Below are 27,540 nucleotides of genomic sequence, written 5' to 3'. Positions count from 1 at the left end.
CTGTGGCCTGTTGCTGACCCAGTTTCTGCAGCGTTTAAACTGCCCTTTTGAAAACGGGACATTTCTGGCCATTGTGAGCATTCTCAGTGTTGCTGGGATAATGTGACTGATCCCGCAGATGCGGATAGTTGCTTTAAAACAAACATGCACTTCTGTCCTGGTCCTCATGCTTTCAGTCTTGCTTGGATTTTTTTTTTTCTCTCCTTGTAAATAAAAACTATTATTCATGCTTTCTGGTCGTTGAAGCGGTGGGCTGTGTTTTGGTCAACGGTTTGTTCCTGGAACAATTACTGAAATGTTTGCTGTGCAGGGAGGGCAGGGCAGCACCCAGCTATATAGAGCGTACACTTCCAAATTTTAAGATAGGAACCTTTGCTTTTGTTCCCAAATTGAGGGAGCTTGTTTGGGACTTGGAGAACTGCAGGTTGCCCCATGTCTTCCGTGATTTTGTTGTGAGACCTGGTTTGGAGGTTAGGTTGTTCGGGTGCATGTACTAGGTTGGGGACAGTGACACTTGGTTGGAACACTCACACCTTTTGTATTTTCCCTTTACCCACTGAAATCTTGCAAGCTGTAGAAAGGTGTGATGAGGTGTCAAAAATGTGACCTTGTGGTAGCTGCAAATCCATGTGTTACTTACTGCTGACTGTGGTTTGGGGCAGCCTCTCAAGCTTCTTTATTCCCTCTTTTTGCCATACTCCTTCCAAAAGCCACATCTTCCATGTTGACATGATTGAAGATCTGCCTTATCGCTCCTTTTTTAGTGTAAAATATTGCTGTGGAGTGACAGCCTGTTCAGAGGCTGGATGCACTCGCCAAACTTTCTGTCATGCTCTTAGGTCAGATGTGCTTGTCTGTCAGTATATCCAACTGTGCCCATAAGAAGGGGCAAAGTGGTTTGTGTTGGTCCTGCTCCTTGGCCCACCCGAGCTGCCCCTCTGCCCATGAGGAGGCCCGCTGGCTTCAGTGGGACTTTGTGCAGGTTCCCATGTAGGACAGTGACATTACTTTGCTTATCTTGCAGAGGAAGAAGAGTTGAGAGATGTATGACCAGGATCAGTTAAGTACAGTTTTGGGCTGTGGAGAGAGCTTTGGCCTGTCTGAAGGAGCTTTTCCTCTCGTAGGCAGCTTGAGAAACCCCAAGTGGAGCATGCAGAAGCAGGGTGCACCCTTTCTTGCAGTGGAAACAGATGTCTGGTTTGAGGCTTGTCAAGAAACTAAAAATAGCATTACTGATTCTTTGCCTTTGGTTTCACAGGTGAGAATTTCAAGTTGGTGAACTCTGATTACCTTAGCTAAAAAGGAGGAAATGCAAGAATCTAGGGGAGCTAGAGTCTTAATATTGTACTTGATTGCAAGTACTTTTTAAAACTCATATAAAATAATCAAAAACTGACTTCCTGCTGTTTTTTTCAGCTAATTTTCCTGCTCTTCCATTTCCCACCAGCTATCCTGCTGAAGGAAGCAAACATTAACTTGTGGGCTCTAGGTTCTCCTTGCTGGAATTCAGAGCCATAACACACCTGAGGTTTCTTTGGTGGTAGACCTTTTGGTAATAAGCCTGTGAAACAGGGTGTGTTTCATATGGTTCTGCATTGTATAATAGCAGAATATTGCAGCATTTTGTATGACAGAAGAAACGGGCTAGAGCATATGCTGTGCATTGCCTTCAACAGATCCCAGATGTTTTGTAAGGACCCGGTAATTTCTGTGATAAGCGTTGTAACTACTAATCCTGCTAATGCTGAATTTTTTGTATTTTTACCAGTTTGAATTTTCTGGTATAAATTTTTTCATATCTGTTTCCTTTAAGAACATAATCTAGCAAATTATAAATATACAGTAGTACTTAGGAGTAGGTCAGAAATATACACTTTGAGTGTGCTTGCTTTTATTAATAGCACTAAGTCATGGAGCTGTCTTTCCATTTTGCACACCAGAACCCAGAGCACCGAGTGACACAAGACAGGCGAGCTCAGCAAGCTGTTCTTTTCAAAAGGGGCAGCTGGGGGAATTTTGAAGGCTGTTTGCATGGTGCCCTGTCACCATGGGGGTTTACTGGCTCTAGGAGAAAATGTGGAAATGATCCGATGCTGTGGAGGAGGATTCTCCCTTTCTTTTCCTTCCTGCAGGAGGGGATCTACTTTGAAGTATAACTGGAGTTTTGTATGGGGAGCTGGGGAAAAAAGCTCTTAGTTTGAGAGTAGGTTTATATGACTGTTGAAGCATATAGATGAGGGTGGAAATTAACAGTGCTGTCAGTTAATAAAATGTGAGTGAACAATAAAAGTAGTCTGCAATTTTTTTTATTGCTGTTTTTAAGAGGTTCTTCATAAGAAAAAGTTTCTGTATTTTATGTCCTGTCTAAAAAAATATACCACATATTACATATGTAAGATGACATCGATCCAGTAGGTTACAGCACCAGAACAAAAAGCTTTGTTAAGTGACACCAAAACATTTGGAGGGGGACTAAAGAGGTGGAAAACAAGAACAAGAGAGTGATGCTCCTGTAAGATGGAGGTGTTGATTTGGGGTCAAAGCTACTTTTTCAGTGTTGCTATTTGGCTAGTGACTTATCTTTAACGTTTCATCCTTAAGATTTGGTAGTGACCCATGGGATACGGGGGAGCAACTTGTTTCCCTGCTGTATGTAGGACAACTGTGTAACCATAGCTTCACCTTGCAGCACCATGCTTAAAGTACCTTTAAGAAAAGTGTAGCGTTGCTTCTTCTCCTTATATTTTTATTGGCATCATAATTTCACATTCATATGGTATGGCTTATGAAAATGCTTTTCAATGACATGAAAAATCAGGTATTTTTTAGAAATCTATTTGTCGTAGTTTGGACATGCTTCACAAAGTCTTGTGTGAGTTTCATTTGCTAGAGGAGATAATTAAGTTTTTAATAAATTTAGCACTAATTTTTCTCCTTATAAAACTGAAACATAGCAGTGAGAAAGCTGATCTTGGTGTGTTACTCAAGCAAATGTTTGGGAAAAGGATTTTGTAAGTGGTGCATGGTTCTGAGTTTTTGAGACATACTTTGCTAGCATCTTATCATTTTGTAGAATAAATTACTGCCCAGTGCATTGAAACTACATATTGTAGTGTTTGCTTTTTTGCATTTGTAACATTTGAGGCTGTCTGTTAAAGTACTGTGGAAATAACTTCTTCAGTTTTCCATACTGAGCTTGTATTGGTTGCTTGTTTTCATAGACTGACTTAAACAAGGCATAGTACTGGATCCTCATGGGCAAATTACTGTTCATAAAGGTTAATGCTCAAAGATTATACTTTGTTTTTAAAAATTTGGGCTGAAATTCACAAACCAGAAAAAAATGCAGAGTCCAGACTGATGTTTTCCACTGTTGTGTCAGATGTACTTTTTGTAGCTGGTATCAGGTGCACTGTTCAGACTGTCCACACCTAAGGAAATAAATTAAAAGCAGAAGTTATTACTTTTAAAGTGCTAGGTCTGAGTTTTCTTATATTTGCTTAGCTTTCTTTTTAGTTAGTGTTCTTCTTAGTTTTCCTGGATGGTAGTGGTGGTGGGGAGGTGTGAGGAAGGATAGTGGGGGTTTTTTATTACTTAATGGGTTCAATGTAAAGGTTTCCTGTGGGCTGTAAAGAACTACAAAGCAAATACGTGCCTTCACTGCCCTACAGGCCTTTACTCTTTCATTATAAAAAGAAACTAAAAGGCTTGGATTAATGTAGAAACAGAAAAAGCAGCTCCCATGGGAAGATTATTACTCTTAATTGCTGTAGAAAGATTATCACTCTTAATTATTAAGCAGGTCAAGCGTATCAATGACCACAGAGCTGTTTCATGCATTTTGCTGAACTGCCCTAACTTAAAATGGTTTCTGTCAAGATAGAAGTTTTTGACTGTGGCTGGTAGGAGAAAAAGGAAATGGTTGGGTGCAATGATATTTGACAAGAATGTAACTTCCTATTGCCATGAGCTTTGCAGCCCCACAGTGCTTCCTGTCAGTGCCTCCCTCTTTTCTCAAGGCAGGAGCCAGATTTCCCCAGCCAGAGAACTAGTCTCTCTGGCATGTGAAACACTTGAAGGAGGGTTGCTGCTGACTTGACAGAAGTTGACCCTTTGCTCTTCGTCATGGGGACAATTTTTTGAGTAAAATTGGGTGTGCTTGATGAAATGAATTTTTACTTTAATTGGTGAAAACAGAATTGCAGTTGCTGCTTTGAAAAGGTGAAGTCTGTTTTCACGTGGATGTCTTCCTTCTATACTGGTATCCTGTAGACATGCTGCAGGAACAGCAAACATGTTCATTGTTACTTTTATGGAAATTAATTTAGTTGTGGCAGGTGTGATAGAATTGGTATTTGTTTCTTCTGAAATATTTACCTCTTCCTTTGTTCAATTCCTAATTATGTTAGTACAGGACTATGCTTAAAAACTGCCCTTGCCACTAAAATTTTCTGTTGTCATTTTGCCATTGCAAGGACAGAAATACGGACTTAGCTACCTAGTAAGTAAACATGCTTGTGTTCTTGTTAGGTAGAAGGTGGGTGGTTTTGTAACCTATCTTCTGACTTTTTTAAGGTTCTTTTATCCTGCCTCTTTCATGAGGCCATGCTATGAATTTTGAACTACTTTCAATAAAAGGCTTTGAAAACTGTGGGTAGGGAATGGTGATTTAAATTTCATGGTATTTCAGCATAAGTCTTACAGGTGGTGCTTTGTTTTTAGCTGGAGAAGGCAGCATGTTGACACCATGGAAACCTTTTCTCTAGGTCCTTCTCCTTGTACTCTTTCTCTAGGGTTCATGTTTTCAAAGTGTCTGAAAAAGGTTGTGAGCAGCACATCTTATTTGAAAATGTTTCGTTTTCGGTTTAGAGACTGTGGGCCAGAGTTTGGCTAGACAGTGATCTTTCAGAAATGTGGAGTCTCATAGCTTCTCTTGAAGGGATTTTGAGTTGTGGAAGTTGAGCAGTGTTCTTCAGAAAGCAGCCATTTATTTGCATGTATTAAATAGGCCAGGGTGCTTCAGGTTTGAGTGCCTTTCTTAATGCTAATGAATTGAGTAAGATAGGTAAAAATTAACATTGCAGCAATTATTCGTGATCTTAGTGGCAGCTTTTGAAGAACAAACTTGTGTTTTGCAGGCAATTTAAATGTTCTTCGGGTTTTTTTTGGAGGGTTTGGCAACTACAGGATAAGTAAATTGCTGAAAAAAGTGAATTTGGCTATAAAGTTTTGAGGTTTAGAAAGGAAAAGAAATAGCATGAGCTGCCTTTGGGATTTGGGTTTTTATTTTGCATAGTCATGGGCTAGAAGCATTCTTTAAAAAGACATGAAATGCAGTATTTTCTCACAACCCCATAGGTCCAGGACCTGGTAGTTAAATAAATATAAAATGTCAAGAATACCAAGACTCCTGATGAAGCCAAAACTGTGTGTTTCTATTAGGCAAGTAGCTCTTTTAATTTGTCTTGGGAAGAACTTAAAAGAAAAGTGTAAACTGTATTGTTTCTGAAATTTCAAATTTAACAGAAGATTACTGACTTCTTAAAAAAAGATAAATTGTAAAGAAGCTTAAAAAAGAGAAATGTGAGCTAAAGGTTTTACTCTAAGTACTTATAGTTCACCTATGGAATATTGCAGAATGAAAAGGCAATTGTTGAATTATATGAAGCCAGAAGTATAATGAAGGTAGGTGTTCTGCTTGCCAGGATATTTGGGATTTGCTGGCAGTGGTAGAGGTGCTTCAGAGGAAAATATGTTTGGTGTGCATTTTGATCTAGCAGGCCCTGTACACTCATCCAAAACAAATAACTTAGGTACTGTCTGTCCAAGATGCCCACAATATACATGATCCCCCTGGACCATCTCTAGAGAGTGTTGGTTATTGCTTGAAATTTGGGAGGCTAAAGAATTTCGAAATAAGAGGTTTCAGAAAAGAATTCCAAATGAACTCAAGTCATTGTGAATTAATGTCTTAGTTTACTACAGATTGCAGTTATTTCAGAAGTTGAGGACTTACTTATGGGAGGGAGTAATTCTGTTCTGCTGTTAAACATGCTTTACTGTGGTGCTTGTGCTACTAAAATACAAACCACAGGTGCAGCTGGAGAAGAAAACCTTTTCACCAGGATGCTTGCTGTAGAACTTTGTACCTCCCTGCTCATCATCTCCACTAGGTTTCTTCACAAGCCTTAATCTCATTTTTATTGTGGTTTGCATTTAACTTCTTTGGGCATTTTTCAAGGAGACTGGGTGTGAGGATAGGGAGAAAAACCAGGTTTTTTAATCTGTGTGTCTCCATTTACATCCCATTGAGAAATGTGAGATTTAAGGGCTGTACTGTGAGATACTGTAAGGTTGATGATTGCCATTTTGTAATAAATAAAACTGATGCACTGCTGGCTTAGGTTCTGTGAATTCTGCCAATGGTTTGTGTAAATGTTATTGCAGAATTTGGTAGGCAAAGGGAGCACAGGCAGCGAGAGGAGAGAAGGTTGCTTGGGAAGACAACTTAAGGCAGTGGAAACACCAGGGCTAGAGTAATGGAGCAGAGGGGGCTGCTCGAGTTGCTGGAGGAGAGCAATGCACAAGGGACCAAGTTGAAGTAACAGAATGGTTTGTGCTTTACCCATTGAGCTAGGTGTACCTACCTCTTTATTTCACTACCTTGGGAAATAAACTAAGTAAGCTCGTTGAAACGCTTGTGAGCAGGTCTTGGCTATATGCTGCTTCAGAAGTTTAAAAAATAATAGTTTAAGAAAAGAAAGAAAATAATAACATTGCTAGACCTGTCTTCCTCTTTAAATTGTGACTTTGGCCAGAAATCATGGGATTTGCTTTTAGAGAGGCTGTCATATCCATTTCACTGTTGGGGTTGTTTGTTTGGTTTTTGGTGGGGTTTTTTTTGTTTTGTTTTAGTTTAGGGCTTTTTTTGTGTGTGTTTTGGTTTGGTTTTTTTTTTGATTTAGCTCCCCTTTTCTATTTTCCTGTAGCCAGAACATGCAAAATAGCAAGCATGTGTGCCCTTGCTCGTTGATGGGTCACACTGTTTTGGCCTTTCCTGCTTTCCAGAGTCTAGGATTCAGTCCCTGATGTACACAGTAGTAGTAGTTCAGAGGAAATAAAGATGACCAACCTTCTTCCAGAATCATAGAGTGGTTTGGGTTGGAAGGGACCTCAATCTGGTTCCAACTCCCCTGTCATGGACAGGGACAGCTTCCACTAGACCAGATTGCTGAGAGCCTCTGACCAGCTTGGCCGTGAGCACTTCCAGGGATGGGGCATCCACAACTTCTGTGGGCAACCTGTTCCAGTGCCTCACCACCCTCACAATAAAGAATTTCTTCCAGAAGCAGCACAGCTCTCTGGTAAAGCATGTAAGAGAATTCCTCACAATGGGTTGTGAATCCCAAGCATTCAGAAGCAGTGAGTCAGTCCTCCCCCTCTTCCCTAAACAATGCAGTGCTAAAAATAAGGATGCTTTTTTCCTTCTAGTTTTTCAGTGTTTGAAATTCATGTTTGTGTTCTTTTGCCTGCTGGTCATTCTTTTTCTTTAAAAAATAAAAAAAAAAATCTAGAAGGACTGAGTGGTTCATGTGTTGTCACAGGTCGGTACGGGGCAGCAGGAGAAGTCTTGCAGGTCTCTTGAGCTGAGGTGGCAAGCATGACTGCACTTCTCCAGGTGCCAGAGCCCTACAGGGACACGCCATGTATAGCTTGCCCATGAGGTCTGTAGAGTTGTTGCAAGCTGAACTAGTTTCTGGTTTCTGAGAACTCTTTCTGCCTGTAGGAAGGAAGATAAATTTGGTTACAAAAAAAATCACAGTTTAAAACTATTCCTTTTCTGGTTTTGGCAGAGTTGTCTTGATGGTAAACTGAAGTTTTAATTTTGTATTTCCAAACAATTTCGTAATCTCTTTCAAAACTACTGTATGTCTTTTAGGAGCTGCAGTTTAACCTTCTTAATACTGCTTGGTTCTTTTACTGCCTTTGGTAAAGGGAAGGTTGAGAGAAGAAAGGGACTAGGCATGGGATAAACAAAACTTTGCATGGGTTCTGCAGAAGACTTTGGTTCAGCTGCTTTTTCTGTTTTATGTCAATTTCCTCTTAATAACAGGTTTTCATTTGTCAAAATAATTTCTTTTCATCAGCTGTAATCAGAATGATTAAAAGTATTTGGATTTGGTTGTTTCCGTACGTGTTCCATTCTGCTTTTTTTTATCAGGTGTAGTCTAGAGGAATGAATCTAAAATTAGTCTTTAAATTAGGGGGTTTAAATTTCCTATTCTGTTTCAGTTTACGTAAAAGAATTGTGCTTTCCTGTACAATACATGCACACTTTTGTATCTCAAAACCTCATCTTGTGGGTTAATTAACATTGCTACACTGGTGGTATGAAGTGCCAAAATGCTGAGCAAAAGTCACATTTTACTTTTATCAGTATACTGAAAAATAAAACAGTACTGCCTAAACAGATTCACTCAAAAAGGACTTCTTGTGTGTTTAAGAATCCAGTCCTTTTTGCCTGCTGCTTCCAAGAAAACCCTGCAGCCATAAAGCAAAAAACTCGACAATAAAATGCCTTCCCCCAGCTTGCTATTTCATCATCTACTGTGAACAAAGGGTGCAAAAAGGAAGGAAGAAGAGAGAGCACCAAGTAGCAATTATGATTATTCTCAACTACAGACGCTGCTATATGAATCATCGGATAATATGCATGCTAAGATAATATAAAGTAATCAATTAAAGTGAAGAAATAAAGATACAAGGAAGACTTAAAGGAGCTAATAGAAGAAAAAGGAATATTTGGATCAACTTGCTTCGAGGAAATGTCCTTCACTCCTGGTCAAATGCAGTTTATTCTGCAGATTGAGTGTTTTATGTGTGTAATTAGATTAATCAACTCAGTTTTAAAGTTTCATTAAAAAAGAGCAAAACAAAAATATGCCAATGCAAACCGCGGCAATTTATTCAGAATAGATTTGGTCTTTTTTTTGCATTTTTAGGATAAATATTTGTCTTGTGATTTTGGCCAGTAAAGTATGAATAAATCTGCTATGAAGGATTACCTATTTCTGTTGAACTTTGGGGGAAATAAAAGGATTTTGCTTACTTCAAACAAATGTTTGTAATATACATTGCATAAAAATTTTAGAGTTTCGGATTGTAAATGAATACATAAAATCATACTGACCTGGTTGCTTACCTGTTTTTACTTAACACGTTGAACACTAACGGATCTGAAAGAAGCAAGGGCAAACAATTTCAGTGGTATATTTCACAGTGCTCTCAGCATCCCTGTATTAGCATCCCCTTTTGTTAGTCCCACATCAACAGGACACCAAAATGTTCTTTCCTGGAGCAGGAAACATTGTAAAAGGCTGGAACCTCTCCATGTTCTCAGCTGCCCTTTTCCCTACAGATAAGCACCTCTGGAGCTTCTCAGTGGAGGGAATGTGATGGCTTCACATTTTACAGCTCATGTACCTTTTAAAAAACAAGAACAAAACCCTCTGAAATTGCTGCCCTGGAGTTATATGTTTCTCTGCTTCCACAGGTGGTTGAGGGTGCTTGCATTCCTCCATCCTCCTTTTCTCCCCTGGTGTCACCCCTCTTCCTCATCTCACCTTCCCCTCCAGCCCCTTTTTTTTCTACTCCACATCCACTTTTCTCCCCAGCAGGTGTTCCTGATGCTGGGGGTTGTGTGCCCACTCAAGATTTGTCCCTCCCTGCTGGGTGTTTTCTGTGAATTGGAGTGATGAGCTGGAGCTGCAGGTTTCATGGGCTTACCCTCTCCTTCCCTACCAGAACCTTCCCCCAAATCTTCCTTGTGCTCTAGGTGACAGTATGGTGCCCTCTCTCACAGCTCAGTGTTTCAGTTGTTCTTACTCTTTTTTTTTCCCTGGAAATGGATGGGTCAGATTTTTAAATATGTGGATGGAGAGGAGGAAAGGCATTGAATTGTTGGACTGGCAAGTGATAACAGCACCAGTTAAATGAGGTTTTTGATACAAAAGGCTATTAGCACTGAGTATTTAAAATAATTACCAAGAATTTCCTTCCCCTCTTCTGTTTCTTTCTCCTGTTTCCCTCCAGTTCACTTGTGCTTAAAAATGTTCTCTGAAATGTTGGAATTGAAGTGCTCTATCAAAATCTGTCATTCAGAAGATGTTGTTCAGCTGGTCTGCCAAAAAAAAGAGAGGCCATGGAGTATGGAGTCCAGCTTTGTGAAGTGGCATGTTTAATGGAATGTTAGCTGATTTTAATAGCAATGAAAGAGTCATTGGAAACCAGTTTCTTTCTGTTAGGAAGAGGTCTGTTTCTCCACATTTGTTGTTTCAAGACTTCCATTCTTAAGCAGATATTTGTGTCATTCCCAGACCTGTAACATTCTCATGAAACAATCCATGTACTTTTTTGGACATGTCATCTGTAGCCAAAAGAGTAATTTTTGGCATAACTTGAGATGAATCTCTTGGTGAAATGAGGTCCTTAAAAAAAATAATTTTTTTTGTTAAAAACTGACTTCAAAATTGAAATGTCTTAATAAGTTGCCTTAGTTTATTTCTCTGTCAGGTCCCCCACAGAGAACTGAACGTGCTGAATTGTGTTTGGAGCACAGGGATGCAGAATGGTGTTCTGCCAGCTTCCATCTGCCTTTAAGAGACTTACAGTAACACACTGGAGAAGTGCACTTCTGATGTAGATGGGCCTGCCTCTTTCTCTCTATAGCGGTGCCTTTCAAAATGCTTCCTAGTTGTTCAAAGTGTGGTGAGCAGAATGTTTCCCTGCCCGTTCCCACTATTCCAACCTGTCATCCTCTCCCTTGAGGGAAAAACCCCCAACCCAAAACAGTGGTAGATCTCTTTCCACTAGTCCTGCTGTTGAAGAAACTCAGCTCTCAAGTTATGTTTTGGCAGTGCTTTGGGGCCACTGATAAGCGGTGCAGATGCCCTGGAGCTGGACAGCTGCTGGGTGATGGGCACACTGCCATAGGAATGTGGCTGTTCTGCTTTTGGGGCCAGGCTGGGGCTTGAAGCAATTTGGCAGCTTTTGTGGGGTGCAGAGCACAAGCTGAATGTCTTATAACCATGGGACCATTCCTGGGCAAGCAGTGTGCTGGAATGCTCCGAAGTTATCTCCATGCTCAGGAGCCAACTCAGAACCCGCAGAGTTTGTTAGCTGAGGCTTAGCTTCAGCCATTCCAAGTCCAGGCTACCTTCTCCAGAAGGGGTGGATTGCAGCCTTGGGATCTTCCTTCTGCTGCTCTCACAGGCTTTTGTCATTTTCTGACTAGTATAGGGTTGGCTGAACAATAATACCGTGCATTTTTGAGACCTAGTGCTACAGTGTGGCCGTGTTCACCCAAACCAAATGAAATGCAGTTTCCTACACACAGAGCTGGATTTTGCACGCAGTTGGTGCATTTGGTACCTATTGCAGAGAGCGAGGGTTGAGAGGAAAAGCTCTAGAGCTCTCTAGAAGGAAGGTTAGTAAGTCTTGAAGAGCCTCTGCCAATTACATGAATTGGCAAAGAGAGGCACTCAGATTCTTGCTTTTCTCAGCAAGGATTTTTCTGGTGGGAAAAGGTATTTTAGCAGAACCTGTGAGGTGCTAGAAAATTAAGTGGTGGGGGGGTTCAAGATTGTACTGTAGTGGCTTAACTTTTATTCCGCTGTATATATGTGTGCATATATGAAAATTATCTGAGGACCTTTAAGAAATGTGCGTTCCCCAAATGTCTGTGGCTTTTACTATAGTAGTAATTTTAATTTGTGTGTGTTTACAACGGTACTCAGACTTTCCTTCTGGGTATGTCCTTGAGGCTGATTTTTGGAAGGGGAAGGAGTTGCTGATTGCTGCGGTGTTTCTAGGAACAGAACAAGAGCTGACTGCAGCAGAGACAAGGTGGTTGGAAGGAGACTCTCAGTAGCAGCTCCTCAAGAATGCTACCTGGATATTGCATTCCTCCTGCTATAGCAGCAAGGAATTTTCTCCCTTGTGTGAGTCTGTGTTTTCATAGAAGCTATCGACTTTCATAATAATAAATTATGATTTTTCCTGACTGGTAATAAATTATGATTTCTCTTTTGCTTTGGAATATAGGAGCAGAATTGTGTACGCACTAATGTATATTATAGGTGTAATGTTACAGAACTACATTTTAAAATTTGGAACCAATTAACATTATGCAAAGCAGCAGGATGACTAGTGAGACCATAGTCCATCTCTCCCTTCCCAGACTCAATTCTTACTAGGATGCTTATTAGCATCATCCAGTGAAGATGAAACTGGTTCTGCCTAGGCAACGTGCAGACTGCTTCTGGGGAAGATTTTAACACTGTAGCACTGGGTCTGTAGATGTAATGAACAAGTGCAGGGCTTTTTTTTTTTACCACTGTGGTTGTTGGGACTTGCGGAGGACATGTTTTAATTGATAAAATGGTGAAGATGTCCTGGGATTTCCATATTATAGGGTGTCAGCTGATGTTGAAATAAGCTAAAAATGTGGTAGAACTGATGGAAACTTCATTGTGAATTTTCCTAGGGCAAAGGAAAGATGATGGTGTATGTGTTTCACAGTATTTCTTACTCTTTTTTTGCATAGAAGAAATGAAGACTGGGGATCTGCTCCATGCTGGTGTAGTTTTCATTCCTCAGGACTCTTTTTAGTTGTTTTCCCTCCATAGTTTACTGCACAGCCCCATAAACAGGTGTATCACTGTGACTAGGGAAGTATGTGCAAGGAAGGGAGGTTGTCCAAGCCAGCACTGCCTCTATAATGAGATACTTCTCAAACTGCACTTTTGATTAGCATGCGCTTTCCTTTATTAAATGGTCAGTCTTCCAGCAGTGAGAGGAATGGATGAAAAGTTTTGGAAATACTGTGTTCAGAACATAAAGAGTTAAGAGTCTGTACTGTATATTCCTTTCCTGCAAAGTGTAGTATCATGCCCACTAAATATTAATTGTGCTGCTTCTCTCTTCTTTTCAGCTTCCCAGCAAAGATGCCTCCAAGTGGGAAGGCCTTACATTTTCACCCATCAGTTCTGCATTTTGGAATGCAGTGAGTATCTTATATTATTCTTATTTTAGTTAATAATGAAGTGTGGAGGAACAGCTATACTGAGCTCCATTTGGGTAAAGAGCATTAGTTGAGGTCATGCATCCTCTGAAAAAAAGAGAAGTAGTAAGTAATTGCCATGGAGTTGGAACTGCTTTTCTTGCCTCGCACTGCTTTGTAAGTTAAAATCAGCATAGTTCTAAGAAGGAGAAAAAGGTAGTAGGGAACTGTAATGTGTGTTCTGGGTATATTTCAGGGGAATCTGCATGGATGTGAAATCATTACTTCATGCTAGTTGTTAATTTTTTGAAAGATTGCCTTCCTAGTGGAGAGAGAGCTTGTTTCCTTTAACTTCTAAAAATGAAATCCAGAAAGTCCCAGGCAAACCATAATGGTGGAATACATGAGATTTTTTTCTTAGGTCTCTTTTAAGAAAACTTTAAAAAATTATTCTTAAATGATAATCAGCTTTTGGTCTGTTGGTAACCAAAAAGAAACGCAGTCCCCTTGTGAGTTAAAGGAATGTTTCAGAGGATGCACTGGAGGAATGTCTGAGATGTTGGGTTTTAGGATGTACTAGCTTAAGCAAAAACTTTAAAAGAATCATTGCTTTAGCTGACAAAATAAGGCTTGCTTATATAAACCTTTTTTATTCAAAACTTTGTGCTTTGTAAGGGTTATTTTTTCCTTAAACTCCCAGTGACTCCAGTGAGTTTTGTCTAAGTGCACCTCTCCTGTCCCAGTGTTACATATTTACCTTTGTACGCTAAAGGCAAAATTTATTCAACATGTTTCCAGAGATAAGTTACAGCTAGGTAATTGTTGCAGATGAACACCTTTGAGAGTGGTTTGTGTTTGTTGCTTTTTTTCATACACTGCCTGTGCTTATAATGTGAATAATTTATCTTTTTTTTCCCCCCTACTTTAGGTTATTGGGGTTACCCAGAGCTAAAATGCTACATGCCTACAATCCTAGTAGAGATAGAGATGTTGTAGTCAATTCAGTGTTTACAGCTACTAGACAGTTTCATGTGTCTCCTGCTCATAGCCGGGTGAGTGTTGATGTACTTTTGGAAACTATGTAGTGGCCAAGTGCCAAGCCTTCGTGCTTCCTTTGGCACAAGCTCTTCATTCTGTGTTTTCTCTTCGTGCTTTTTTGTAGGACCTCCAACTCTTTCTCTGTTTTGCTAGTGGTTTTTTTTACTCCCTTCTACTTAGACTGGTATGGGATGAGACATCCAAAACCTACAGTAGGAAATGTGTTTGACAGTAACAGAGGAAGAGAAGAATTTTTCAGTGTTAGAGAGGCTGTTTAAATCTCGTTCTATTCTGAGCAGCATTATACAGTGATCCACAGGCCATGTGGGTGTTCTACAGCCTTGAATTTTCAGTCTTTTGAATGGTCTTGCATATTCCTCCAAAAAACCTACAGTGAAATGTTTTATGCATTTCATATTGCAATTATGACCATAATTGCCTTTATGATCTAAGACCATTATTTCAACTGATTTGTTAAACAACGTATAACAGTATAATGCATATTAAAAGTGAATTACTGTGATCTCGGTTTGTGAAACACAGATTTTATCCTCTGCTGATGCACAAAGGGGTTTTATTAGGTTTTCATCTGATTTGTGCTTTTACTATGGCTGAGTGGTTATTACTGTGCAGACATAAATGTCATTGTTCTTTCAGTTAGACTATCTGGTTACTAATGGTGTTGCCTAAGTTCAGCTTTAACTCACTTGACTGTGTATCACAGGGGGATTGATTCACTTTGTAATAGCCATCTGTATGTGGGGAAGTGTTTTTGTGCATGCAGAGGCTGTTGGTGATGCATGGTTAACAACTTACACAAAAAGAAGCCTTGACCAATGAGGCCCGAGCTAGCTGAGAAACTCCAGCCATTCTTTGGCAAGCTACTGCATGGTTTCAGTTCTTCTCTGTGGTGAGAGTTGAGAGTTGTGGACAGGTGAAACTTCTCAGCACTGAAGTTCTGCTTAGTGAGATCTACAGATAGGGGTGTATGTGTGGAAATATCCACTGGGCCGTGTGACTGATTGGTGGGTGTGTGATCACTGGCACCAAGCAAGCAAGCTTCTTTGTGATCTCTGCAGGTGATTCCAGCGATGGGAAAGGTGTCTTTCAGAGTACTCTTCCTGCCGACAGAAGAAGGCAGTATTGAAAGCTCATTATTTATAAATACCTCATCTCATGGAGTACTTTCATGTCAGGTAACCAGTCTTGTTTTTAGCTTGAGTTTTGGATTTACTTGTGTTTTATAAAGTGATTTTCATATTTTTAGAGACTGTCAAAATTTGTTGAATTCCTGATACAAATCAGGTGGGGTAATATCAACAATACATCTCTTTTACCAGATCATGCTAGTCTCCTGATCACGTACATGTATGTGGTTAAAATTGCTACTGTTAGTGGGGCTACTTGTGGTTGTAAAATGAAGTGTGTGTGCGTACCTACAAGATCATTGTCTAGTTGGTTTCATATACTACTGCAGTCTAGACTGCACTGTGCTGGAATGCATTTGTTATGAAGAGCCCATTAGAAAATATTTTAGGTGCTTTTCAGCTACTCTGCAGGATTTTATGTAAACACATTAGAGATGTAGCACAGGGTGAGAAATTTAGGCCCTTGAAACATGAAAGTAGAAGTAAGGGTTGTGCATTAAAGCTGTCTGTTATCTAATTAACTAGTGAACTCCAGCAGGTCTTTGGCTTTTTAAAAATTTTATGAGGGACATTATATACTCCAAATTCTTGACTTTTATTAATTTGTTAAAGAAAAATTTTAACTCTGAATAGAGTGATTTATAAAACAAGATGAGCTTTAATCAGTCATTTAGCTATTTCATCTTCATACTTTGATACTGTGCTGGAAAACAAAGCTCCTTAAATTGAAGCTTAGGTAAGTTCAATTGAAATACATGTTTTGTAATACAAACTTTACATTTATCTAGTATTTATTAGAGGAAATGCCACATTTGACAGGAACATTTCATTAAGGATGAGGAAAAAGTGCATTATAAAGTGATTGGCCTTTTCTTTTTGACATCCCTCCTCTCCTTGTGCTCACTCCTGAGCATTTATTGCCCGGTCAGCTCAGCCAGGGCCTTTTCAACAAGTTGTAGGGAAGCAGTTGTCAGTGCCACCTAAAAATCAGTTTGTTTCCTATTGGGCTGAGGCAAAAATCAGTAGCAGACTGGTTTTCGTGGACATTTTCACCAGTGACCTGAAACAGAGGAAGTAGGTGCCATTGATTTCAACTTGCATTAGGTTTAAGAGTTTCAGAATCAGGCAAACTCAAGTGTTTGATGCACAGTTACAGTGCTTTTGAGAACCCCAAAGTCTTGAAATGTTTGATGTCTCTAGTGCATTTATACAAGAGTATGTACAGAAGAATCATCCACATGGAGATGAGTTACCATTATAGTAAAATGTACTTTGTAAATACCTTCATTAAAAAAACCCCACATTCCCTCTCATCTGGTATTTTCTATCTGTAGTCAGAGCTCTTAAGTGAACATAGAATGCATTTTATTATCCTCTTAATTAAAAAGATGTGGGATTTTTCTATTAAAAAATAATAAATCTTTCCATACATGTGAAAAAACACAAGTAATTTTTCTTAACCTCTGATGATGCCCCCCTCCTCAATGTCTCCTGGCTCCACATGCAGCCCCCCAGTTATCGTGCGTCTCATGCTCATAAACTAATCTTGGTGGAGCAAAATATAAATGCAGTAAAACCATACAACTTAAAAATCTTACAGTGTTCTGAAAATTGCAGACTTTGAAAACCAAAATGATCAGAAATTATTTTACTCAGTTTTTAGGGTAGATGGTGATATATGTATTGTAATTGCCTGAAGAATAGCAGGAGAATTTAGGTACTTTCTTTTTGGGATAACCTGATACTCTGCTGGTGTGTGTCTTTGTAATAGTGCCTGAATGAGTGAAGACTCTAAAGTGCTATTTATGTGTATGGTTACTTTCTGCATTGGAACTTTATGTCTATAAATTGTCTTTTGAAAGAACCTAATGTGAAAAACTGATCTGTTTCTTGGGAAGATTGTTATTATTAGCAAAATAGTTTTCTAAGTTGCTGCTATAAGTGAAATACTGGATGTTGATGTAATGAACTTTTTTTTAACACCAGGTTTTTGGAACAGGAACTCTGATGTCTTCTCCAGAAGAACCTAAAGTGCAGCTAGCAAATGCCTACTTACTGCTTCCACACATTCAAAACGTCCAGGCATCACACACACTGGTACAGTATACGTTTTGAGTGGAGATGGAACCTAAATCTGCTTAACCATAGGAGATTTTTGACCCCAGGTTGTTGGGATGCAAGGAACATTAATAAAAAAATCTGAGTACCAGTGGCTGCAAGAGAGAAATTGGTTTCTGTGATCAGCTGCTTTTATAAAACAGTCTTTGACATTTAAACTATTTGCACTTGTTCTTGTCCATGCTCCTGTGCTGGGCTGTTCTCTCAGTTGTGCTGACGAAACTAGCTCAATGGGTTTTTGTCAGGTAGTATCTGAAAGTCGTAGGCATGCTGTTTTACAGTTCAGTCTGAATCCCTGAGTAGTGAAGTTTTGGGGAACATTTGACATTTTCCTTACTGTAGAGTAACAAGCATTATCCTATGCTTTATTTGTAGGGAGTACAAGCTTGAGGTCGTGTTTTGCGGCGTGATACCACCCGGCACTAGTCTTGTTGCAGGACATGAGTTGTGAGAAAGCGTTGACTCAGTTCTCTGGGTGTAATTTTGCTGTGCTGTGCTGTAATTGAGGAATTACTCTTGCTTGGAGTGCTCTGGCTGTGGTCCTGGATCCCAGGTTTTCTGGTCTCCTGGCTAACTTGTTGGGAGGAAAGAAGAACTGTGTCCAACACTGAATGTTTTAGTATGTCCACGTGGCCATTCAGCAGGGGCTAGTTAGCACTAAGCCATAACAGATGGTGGAGCCCATATAGGTCATCTTTGTTTATCCAGCTTCTAGGTGCAGTCTTTGCTCTAGTTGCCTGATTTTTGCCATTGTTTAGTATTTGGATGGCACTAACAGCAGCTACATCACTGCCTCAGTAAGTTCAAAATGGTGTAAATGTCAGTGGAGGAGTGACATGCAGCTTAGAGGGCCTTATCACAGGAGGCACAGGCATCTCTTTGCTGACTTCCCAGAGGAGTTCGAAGTTTGTGAACTGATGACTTGGGAAATACTGCAAGTACTGGCAGGAGTTGAACACTTGTTAAGCTGTGTTTTGGGCTGGTGGGCAGAGGGTCAGAGAAGCAAACATGCAAGTGTGGTGCTTGGGTGTGGAGAAAGAAGGTAGTTGGACAGTAGAGTTTTTTTTTGTGTGCCATCCTGATAACTGCCTGCAAAACACTGATGAAACTCTGCTGAATCATTTTTGCAGGGACAGCTTATTAACACTGTTCAGAGTGGAAATACCACTTTAGGGTCTGTGACTGTCCAGGACAGAAACTTTGAAGGATTGACCTACTGAAGGAAGAGCAGGCTTGTTCAGTGTTTGTTGTTTTTTAATGATACTGTACCCAAACTCTAGGAAGTGGCTTGAACTTTACAGTCCTGATAATGATGCAGGAATATATCCAGAAATCTTTTATAGAGCCATGTCTAATTGACATCTCCTTGATGGATGAATTATTTCCTAAGTAACTGCCTGCTGTACTCTCCCCCAGCGAGAATCCTAGACCTTTGTCAGAAGTAGGGCTTCTTGCAAATCAGATGGATGGTTCAGATTTTTAGGGTTTTATTGTTTCTTTAAAATTTAAGTGTGAGAACTTACCAAAACTGGCAAGAATTTGTGTGGCTTCTATCAGTTGTCTCTATTCAGTTCATGTAGCATTTGTGGGTACCGAGTTGTGTGTGCACATACAAGTATATGTGCCTGTGTACCTGATACAGAATAGAGGCACCAGGTAATGAAGTGGCAGAGGTTGTACTGGTTTGCAACGCTTTAACTTTTCCCTGCTGTGACACTCCTTTTCAATTTGCATCTGGTACAAGCATTGGCTGCATAACTCAGCTCTCTGCTCTGATGCATTAGCAGTGATATTTACAGTGTAAACAGAGTGCTTGCACTGCTGGGAGATGTGGATGTGGTCCTGGGTTTATCTTCTTGGAAACTCTGCTTCTGACAGTATTTTCTTCTCAGATGCTTTATCTTCTCTTTAGGGTTAACTCAGAACCATCCTGTTGGTGTTGTAAGATAGTGGGCATGACAGTTACATGTCTATTGTCTGCCTTAGAGAAATGCAAACCCATTTCCTTTTCTGAAGATAGCTTCACAAATAAGTAAAAATTTCTCATAGAAAACAGATCAACATCAAATATACCCCAATAGCATTTTTTCCCCTCTGTACGTTTTACATTAGCAGCTTTCTATGTTAGATCTATGCCAGGTCAAGAAAACAAAGGCTGGAAAAATATAATGTACTTGATTTTTTTTTTTTTTGATGGTGATGTGGGGGTCTTAAACTACTTTAAACTACAGTGACATTGAATAAGGACTAACAAATCGTTATTTAGGACAATGGAAGCAGTAGTATTCTCTCAAGAAGCACTCATAATGGAAGTCTGAGCTTAAAGGTTTATCTGAGGTGACCCTCAAAGTTGTAACCTTACTGCCTCGTTAAAACTCCACTAGCAGCCGTGACTGTGAGAGGTTAGGAAGTGGTGCATGTTTTGGAATCAAATGGGGTTTTTTTCTGCTCTCAGAATTTGATGAGGACAAAAGCATCTATAAAAAAGAAAGGAGGTTGCAGGGGTTCAAGTTGCTGGGGACAGAGTTTGAGTCGCTGCTAACCACCTTTGCAGGGGTTACACTGCCCTCTTGTGTGAAGCTTCAGTCATTTTGGTATGAAATCCTATTAAATAGGCAATGCAGATGTTGGCTTCATTTTTCCAGTGCTTTTATAAAACTGGACCCTGTGAAATGCCACACTTGTGGTAAACTTTGCTGCTCAGATGCCCTCTGTCTGCCCCCTTCCTCCTGTCCTAGGGAGGTACGAAATAGGGTGCTAGAAACTTTCAAAAGTTTCTTCAGTTTTCCTTTTCAGCATCAAATTATTAAAATTGTTTAGAAGTCAGTTTCATCAACACCTCTAAAAACTTTAACCTGCAGATACCTATTGAGATATTTAGTTCAGTATCACAAGAGAAACAGAGGGCGAGGGTTCCACATCAGTTTCAAAATTAGATGGAAATTTTGCTGTAATTAAGGCACTGATAGATCTGTCATTCTGATTCTGGTTTTTGTTTGTTTGTTTTTGTAACTTTTTATTTGATTTAGAATCAAGACATACTGGCTGAGCAGTTTGTGCAAATAATTTGACACTGCAGATTTTCCAGATAGCTTTCATGAACTATACTTAGCTTTGTTGGTGCTGTTGCCCCGTTAGATTTATGAGTGCTTTACAAGGTAGCAAAGTCAATGTCATCTTTTATTTTATTTTATTTTCCCATTCCAGTCAATAAAAAGGCAACACAGTCAATAAAAAGGCGAAACAAGTATTTTCTGTCTGTCCATTTTGGCATGAAGCCTATGTATCAGACTATGTCCAAGAATTATTATGTTCATGGCCTAGCAGCTGTGTTTCAGTATCCAGTCAACAAAGAAAATACACAGAAAACAAGGAAATAAGCTTTTATATTATACAAAAAGGGTCTGTTGAATACAGGTTTTTGACATATGAAAGTTTTTTAGAATTCTCATGCAGATGCTCTATAAATATTGAATGATCATGTGTAATAATACTTCGATAAGTAAATAGATACTGATAGAGTCCTGAAATTTGGAGACTGATTGATGGTCTACTGTATAGAGTAGTCATATTCATTTTAAAAAATTCCTTACATTGCTCTGTTATGTATGCATGGAAGCAGTCTATTATCTTTATAATTTATGGTATATGAATCAGATTTATGTGATATCATTTGAAGCAATGTGCTTGATGTTTTCTTCAATTTTCTTTCTTACAGGCAGAAACTATGAATGCCACTCTCTTACGGGTTCACCTTGAATGCAGTTTACCTAATGACACATATCAGTTAGTTAAGGTATGTTTTATTATTATTTTATATCTATTTAGGTCTTCTTATTTTAAACCAAGCTTAGAGGGATACTTTCTAGAGCTCTAGAAGTTTTAGCAACAATGTAGTTTTCAGTGTCTCAAAGAGGAATTGTGCTTTTATAAAACTGTATCCTGGGATACCAAATAAATGTGACACATGTCACACTAAAATCTTTAGGAGAGAGGGAGATGAAAAAAGATACCCAGTACTCCATAAACGTCCAAAGAACCAAACCAATACCAATCCAACAGGCTAAGTGTTCTAATGTGTGAGTGTTGTATTACTTACATAGGGCACAAAACTGATTAGATCCCTGTAATTTCTTTTCTCCGGAAATGTTTCACGAATGTCTGGTTCACAGTGAGAAGTGATCAGTGAACTGAGGGGCTGAAGCCTGGGCTGGCTGGTCCGTGGTGGGGGTCTCTGGAGGAGGCCGTGGACCTGGGCCATGAGGAGGGGCGAGTATGTTAGCAGAGACGCCCCCTCCAAAAGCACTGAGGCCCAGACTCCATAGCTGTATTTCTGTACATTGCACGTGGCAGCTGTCCTATGCTGTTCCTCTTCATGTTTGGTTCTTGCATTGAATAGTGCATAGGTACACCTGAACATTTGAGGTTGCATGGAGTGCAGCTGCCTGCTCTTTGATCTGAGCTTCCCAACACCGTGCCTGTGCTCCAGTCTCCATGGCAGCCTCCTCTCCTGCTCCTGGCAGCCATTTCAAGTGCTGAGGTTTTCTTTGATGCTGTGTGAGCGGTGAGCTGGCATCCCATTCCCAGGCACTTCCTGGCTCCTGCTGTACTTCCTTGCTGCACTTCAGATTAGCTGAAGGTGTTTTGCTGCACTTCTGAGAGCACTTCATGTGCCAGTTCTCTACTCCTCCACGTCCTAAGCAAATTAGTCCTCTTGGTAGGGCATTGGAGCTTGGGTTTAGCAACCTTTGTGGTGTGATGCAGAATCAATTTATGTTATTCACTGTTGATTGTCTAGTTTTGTTTTGCTTTGTTGGCTTTAATTTTTTGTGTGAAATGTCTGTGTCTTTGTAGTTGCTAGGACTCAACTGTGTTAACAGCAGCCACTCTTTACAGATAGAAATAAGATCCTACTTGTATTTATCTGAAGTATTCTAGCCAGACGACAGTGTTTTCTATTAAGAAATGTACATGTATGTTTGTTTTTTTAAAATTACTTCAGTGAGAAATGGAGACAATAAACACAGGATTTGGAAAAATTAACTATAAACAGACCAGTGAACATGAACTGTCTTCCTACCATTAAGACACATGCATCAGTCTGTTTATGGCACATTTTATTGAAGGCAGAGGATTTAACAAAGGAAACTGTTTTGCAGTCCCTGAGGTGAGACTGACTAAGACAGTTTATGAATTTGCATTCTCTCAAGGTTCGGTGTCCTTTTTAGTTGTTTTTGTCTTTGTTTTTGCTGTGCTGTCTGTACTTGCACTGTGTTTGGTTTCTTCGGAGATTTTAGCAGAGATCCTAATTACTCCTGTTTTGCCAGCATTTTGGTGCTGGAAGCCTTGTCTATTAGATAATACCTTTGATTAATTTCTCAAGATACCTTACTGTAATGAATTTTTTCTGTTCTATCCCCCATCACACACACCCCATATCCCTTGTCTCACTTCAGAGTTGCTGTTTTATGTCTGATGACCCAATGCTGCTAGAAATGAGCTTAACAGTAAGAGTGGAAAATGCCCAGCAAGATTTTGTGGAGCACAGACAATACTTACTGGAGAATCTTTTTGTTGTTTATGTAGCAATGGAAAAAACAAAGACCTCAGGTAAGTCCTAAATATGCCTCTTAATTGTAATACGGCTTGGTTTTATACTTAAATTGTAATTTGATGTGCTAAATTGAATAAAATTCAGTTACAGCTTAATTTCATGAGTGAGGGAAACCAAATCAGTTCAGTTAAACACAGCTTGTCAGAGAATTTGTGTAGAGTTACCTTAAACACAGTTCTCTTCATGAAGGTAACAGTTGCAAAGTTGTAAACTATATCTGTTTCATTCTTTTATCTGTTTCATCTTTTATCTGTTTCATCTTTTATCATTCTTGTATCTGTTTTTTGTCGTTTTTCTTTCTTTTATCTTTCATCTTTTATATCTGTTTTCATTCTTCAATCCTCCACGCTTATGCATCTGCTTAAGTAGTATGGAAAGATGACATGGTCCTTCGATTTCTACAACTGCATTTCTGATTTCTCATTAATTAAATTGACCATAATGGGACTGTGAATGCAGAATGGTTTTTACAGTACTGGGAATAGTGACCGTTTTGGAAAGTAGGGTAATGAAGTAATACAGATGTCCGTGTCATTTCTTCTTGTAAGCTAGAATTCCACAGGCAAAACAATCAACTCCTTGCAGTTTCTTTATACTACAAATCCTCTAAATCCAGGGGATTTTAAATTATCATAGAGCTTTGCAGTCTGTTAGAATAGCTTTTTTTTAGACTGCAAGTTTTACTTACTGATTGGAGAAGAAGGAACTGCTTAAGAATCCAGATTAAAATAATATTTTTTTAACATACTTGTTAAAAATGAACATCTTTTTGTCTTTTGCAAAATGCCTTTCAAAACCTAGTCACAAGACAATATGTGCAATATATACTATTTCCCTTGTGTCTGTTCTGTGATGTGATATTTCACAGCTGAAACTGAAATACCCACTGTAAACCAAGTTTCCCTGCCGGTGAGATGCCAGTGCTTTGCTGTATTGAGTTGTGGATGTACGTTTATTCTGATGCTGGTAGAAAATTGTTCACGTCTCTTGTGTCAAGGGTGCTCGCCCTGAACACTTTCAATGGTTAAAGTACTGGAAGTATGCTTTTAGGACTGTTTTCTGTTAAATGTGGTGCACTTATAAGTCCTCACTGTGTCAGAGGTTGGTCCTGTAAACCCTTTGGAATTGCTGTTGGTGAGAAGTTCCATGTTGTGCTCCATCAGTACCGATGGTGGCTTTACCATATCAAACAGCAATGCTTGCTTGCCTTCTGTGTGAATAATGAAATGAGAAATGTAGTCTTGAGGGAAAAGTCTAACTGATAGGAATATGATGCTGTGTTAGCCTCTGTGTGCAACATGTGTCAGCACCTAGAGAGAGGCAGCAGGTAGGCAGTGTCTGCACAGGGGAGCTAGCCAGCTGGAAAGGTTGAAGAAGAGTATGCACTTTGCACAGCTCTCTGGGTATATGGAGCATCTGTTCACTCATAATTAGCATCTTGAACCCTCTTTTGGAAGCTGGCACTTGTAGTCTTTCTTTCAAACAGCTGAGCAAAACACACAGATTATTAAAAATTGTGGCTGGTGAACTGGGAGAGTGTCCTTTCACTGTGAACCTGCATATACTGATGTAATTCAAGCATAAGCAAGGGTAAGAACTCAAGTTGTCTTCCTTCTGGAAGTTGGCTGACCGCCTGTAGTATAAAAGTCATCTCTTATTCTGTTCTACTGTTCTTTTCTTGGTGCTCTACATCTTCATTGTGTCCTGTGGACAGGAACATAGCTTTGCCAGTGACAAAGGGTGATTACCCAGTACAGGTGTACCACTTTATTGGCAGTTGAAAGCTGTGTTATACCTGTCTCCAGTTGCTTTAGGCAATAGTTTGCTACCGTACCAGGTGATAGGACCATTCCTGTTTTGATCCCAAAGCACTGAATCTGGGTTCACATTGTCTCTTTAGAATGCTTTCTATTTAAAGCAGGTGAGCCAGGATCTCGTGTAACTGATGTGATGCAGAACAGTAAAAACTGATTTCTCTCCTGCTGTTCATAATCTGGCCCTTAGAAAGTTACTTCAGCACCAGCCATCCTTCTTTCTTTCTCTTGTCACACAAAGATTTTTAAATTTAAATTAGGATTGCTTCTCATATGAGTGTCTGACAAAACAAGAGTGCTTCCATCCTTGGTGAACTTACCTTGGTGTTTGTTCTTTTGGACAGGTCATTCATCAGTAGACGTGCATATTATGCATTCTGGAAACAACCTTGTGCATATACAGGTAATTGTGGTCTTCAGGAAGTCATAATTTAGGGTGTTGAATTTGACTGGGGAATTAACTCGCTGGCTTTCTCTAGTAGCACATTGATTTTGCTGGTAGCAAATGTCACACTTCTAAATTTTTAAAATGTCCAAATGTCTAATAAATCCTTGAGACAATGAGTTGTAATTCAGTGATGGATTTTTTTTTAATGACATAAGAGCTGTTAAACTGAATAAAAATTCATGTGTTGATTTAGAAGATATGAGAAAATGGCAGATGGTAGGTTGCAAATTTGACAAGGAGATAGACTAATACAGGAGCTGCTATGCTAATAATGGTAGTACTGCTACAAAGATGATCATGTCTTGTCTTCTTGCAGGAAATACGGCAGTTGTCACAAAAAGACACACCACCTGTGGAGTTTGAGCCAGTACTGCTATCTTCATCGTCTACTAACTTTACAAAAGTTGCTTCTATTTCTTGTAAAGGTACAGGATACATATATTTAGAGACAATATGATTAAACAGGATTTGATTATGAAAGGGTAGCTTTTTTCAGCAGAGACCCTGAAAGATCTCAAAATCAATTTGTCTGGACTTTATTGAGAAGGAGCATGAATTCTTTCTGCTAATTGTTTCCACCATTTTTGTGTATATATATATATATATATATATATATATACTTCCTCTTATGCTGATCAAAGGCTCTAAGGAAGGGGAAGAAAACATTTGCTAAAATGTTAGCATAATTCTTGAATATGCTTTCTCAACATCCTTTTATAATATGCATTTTTTTCTGTTTCACATACGTTTGCTAAAAGGCTATTGTGCTTGGGTGGTCATTTTCTATGACATTTCTTGGCAGGATCATTGAAGAGGTTTGCCTGAGACCAGACATGTTTGTGGCAGAGGTTGACATTTCAGTGTTCCTGACTCCAGCCTGTTTTCTATTCTGACCACTAGACTGCAGTGTACAGACTTTAAACTTTTATGAAACAAGCTGCTTTCATAGTGACACTGAGACATGTTTTTCCTAGCAAAAAAAGGGCAAATAAGAAGAAAGAAGACACTATTATGTTAAATGATTCTTTTTTCAGAGCAGTTTTTCACTTACTAAAAGGAGGCAGTGTGCACTGTTACATAAGAATGCTGTGCCAATGACATGTGGTTAAAATTGGTCAGGTTGCTCTTTGCAGCCTTGTTGTATGTGTTTTTTGAAGGTGTTAAGCATTTGTAAATTCTTCTTGAAGTAAGGCTTGAAACCTCTAAAAATTAGGACTCGAGCAATTAAATGGTTTGCTCATCTCTGTGAGGGTTGGACCAGCAAATGTTCCTCTTTATGGTGTTCTTGCAAATCTTCACATGAAAATCATTGTGGATATGCTTTTGTCCTGGCTGATCTATTCTGTGTGTCTGCTCTTTGCCCAGCTGCATCCTGTGACAGTGAAAGTCTTTATTCTGACAATAAGAAGAACAATGTATTGGAAGGCACTACAACACTAAAAGCCTGTCTTTCCTGTCCTGTAATGGAAGGGTAGGTTGACAGTGGATTTTTGTATGTTTGTTAACGCTCACTGGTATTATAATAAAAATATTGTAACGTACTTTTAAGAGAGGAAGTTAACTTGCTTTGTCACTGAATGATTCCGGGGTCAGTGAAGAGGCTTCTTCCTGTTATTACTGTGTCATTTGCCTGTGACATGTCAAACAATAGTTACATATTTTATCCCAAGAAGAAAAGGATACGCCTTAGCAACTCGTATCATATAAATGTTGCTTAGTCTATGACAACATTTCCAGCAACCTGGTTAATGTAATGCAGAAGCTGGATAGTTTTAGAAACTTCAGTCATCTTTTGCCAATTTCATCCAACCTGCTGTTTCACAAAGCAGTAAGCAATGTTGTACTGTAACATAACCAGGGGGTAGAGTTTTTGCCTACCTCTTTTACATGGTTTTTGTAAATTTTTACTCTCTTATGTAATTATTAAAAAGGACATAATTTTGTTCTTCTCTGTAAAAACTTAAAAGAGTTTCTTTATGCAAGAATACTGAGTATCTTGTATGGACTACTTATGTGTGCTCAAGGACTATTGCAGATGTATTTTGTTTTCTGGATTTACTTACAGGTATTTTGATGTAGATCCTTCTGCAGCATTGTTTCATATAGAACCACATCATAATACTTCAGGATTTTGGTCCATATGGTTTACAAATAATTTTTACTTCAGCATTGAATTGAATGAAGTCTTCATAGCCAGAGAAACAAAGAACATAGTAAAGGTAAGCTTTATTTCTTCTTCATACAGTGTTTTGTCTCTGATTTAAGGATATGGACCTTTGACATAGAAAATGGATTCTCTG

The 27,540-nt window shown here is 39.2% G+C and overlaps 1 protein-coding gene across 6 annotated transcripts in view; it reads left to right on the top strand.

Annotated features, from left to right (window-relative positions):
- TMEM131L (transmembrane 131 like) overlaps positions 1–27,540 on the top strand; it is a 77,065-nt gene that overhangs the window by 21,713 nt on the left and 27,812 nt on the right. For 5 of the 6 annotated variants that reach the window (XM_051790519.1, XM_051790520.1, XM_051790518.1 and 2 more), the window contains exons 4-13: positions 12,992–13,063; positions 13,989–14,112; positions 15,178–15,294; positions 17,233–17,343; positions 21,083–21,160; positions 22,821–22,974; positions 25,137–25,195; positions 25,557–25,665; positions 26,606–26,711; positions 27,306–27,459. In XM_051790519.1, coding sequence (XP_051646479.1) covers positions 12,992–13,063; positions 13,989–14,112; positions 15,178–15,294; positions 17,233–17,343; positions 21,083–21,160; positions 22,821–22,974; positions 25,137–25,195; positions 25,557–25,665; positions 26,606–26,711; positions 27,306–27,459 — 1,084 coding nt within the window. Of the gene's footprint in view, positions 1–12,991; positions 13,064–13,988; positions 14,113–15,177; positions 15,295–17,232; positions 17,344–21,082; positions 21,161–22,366; positions 22,532–22,820; positions 22,975–25,136; positions 25,196–25,556; positions 25,666–26,605; positions 26,712–27,305; positions 27,460–27,540 lie in introns of those variants that run through there. The other variant, XM_051790521.1, reaches the window with a different exon arrangement.

Source organism: Manacus candei, unplaced genomic scaffold (assembly GCF_025592945.1).
Source record: "Manacus candei isolate 608988 ecotype Guabito, Panama unplaced genomic scaffold, ASM2559294v1 h1tg000028l, whole genome shotgun sequence".
NCBI lineage: Eukaryota > Metazoa > Chordata > Aves > Passeriformes > Pipridae > Manacus > Manacus candei.
Note: the sequence above shows the minus strand (reverse complement) of the source record. Positions and strands in the feature narration are given on the sequence as shown.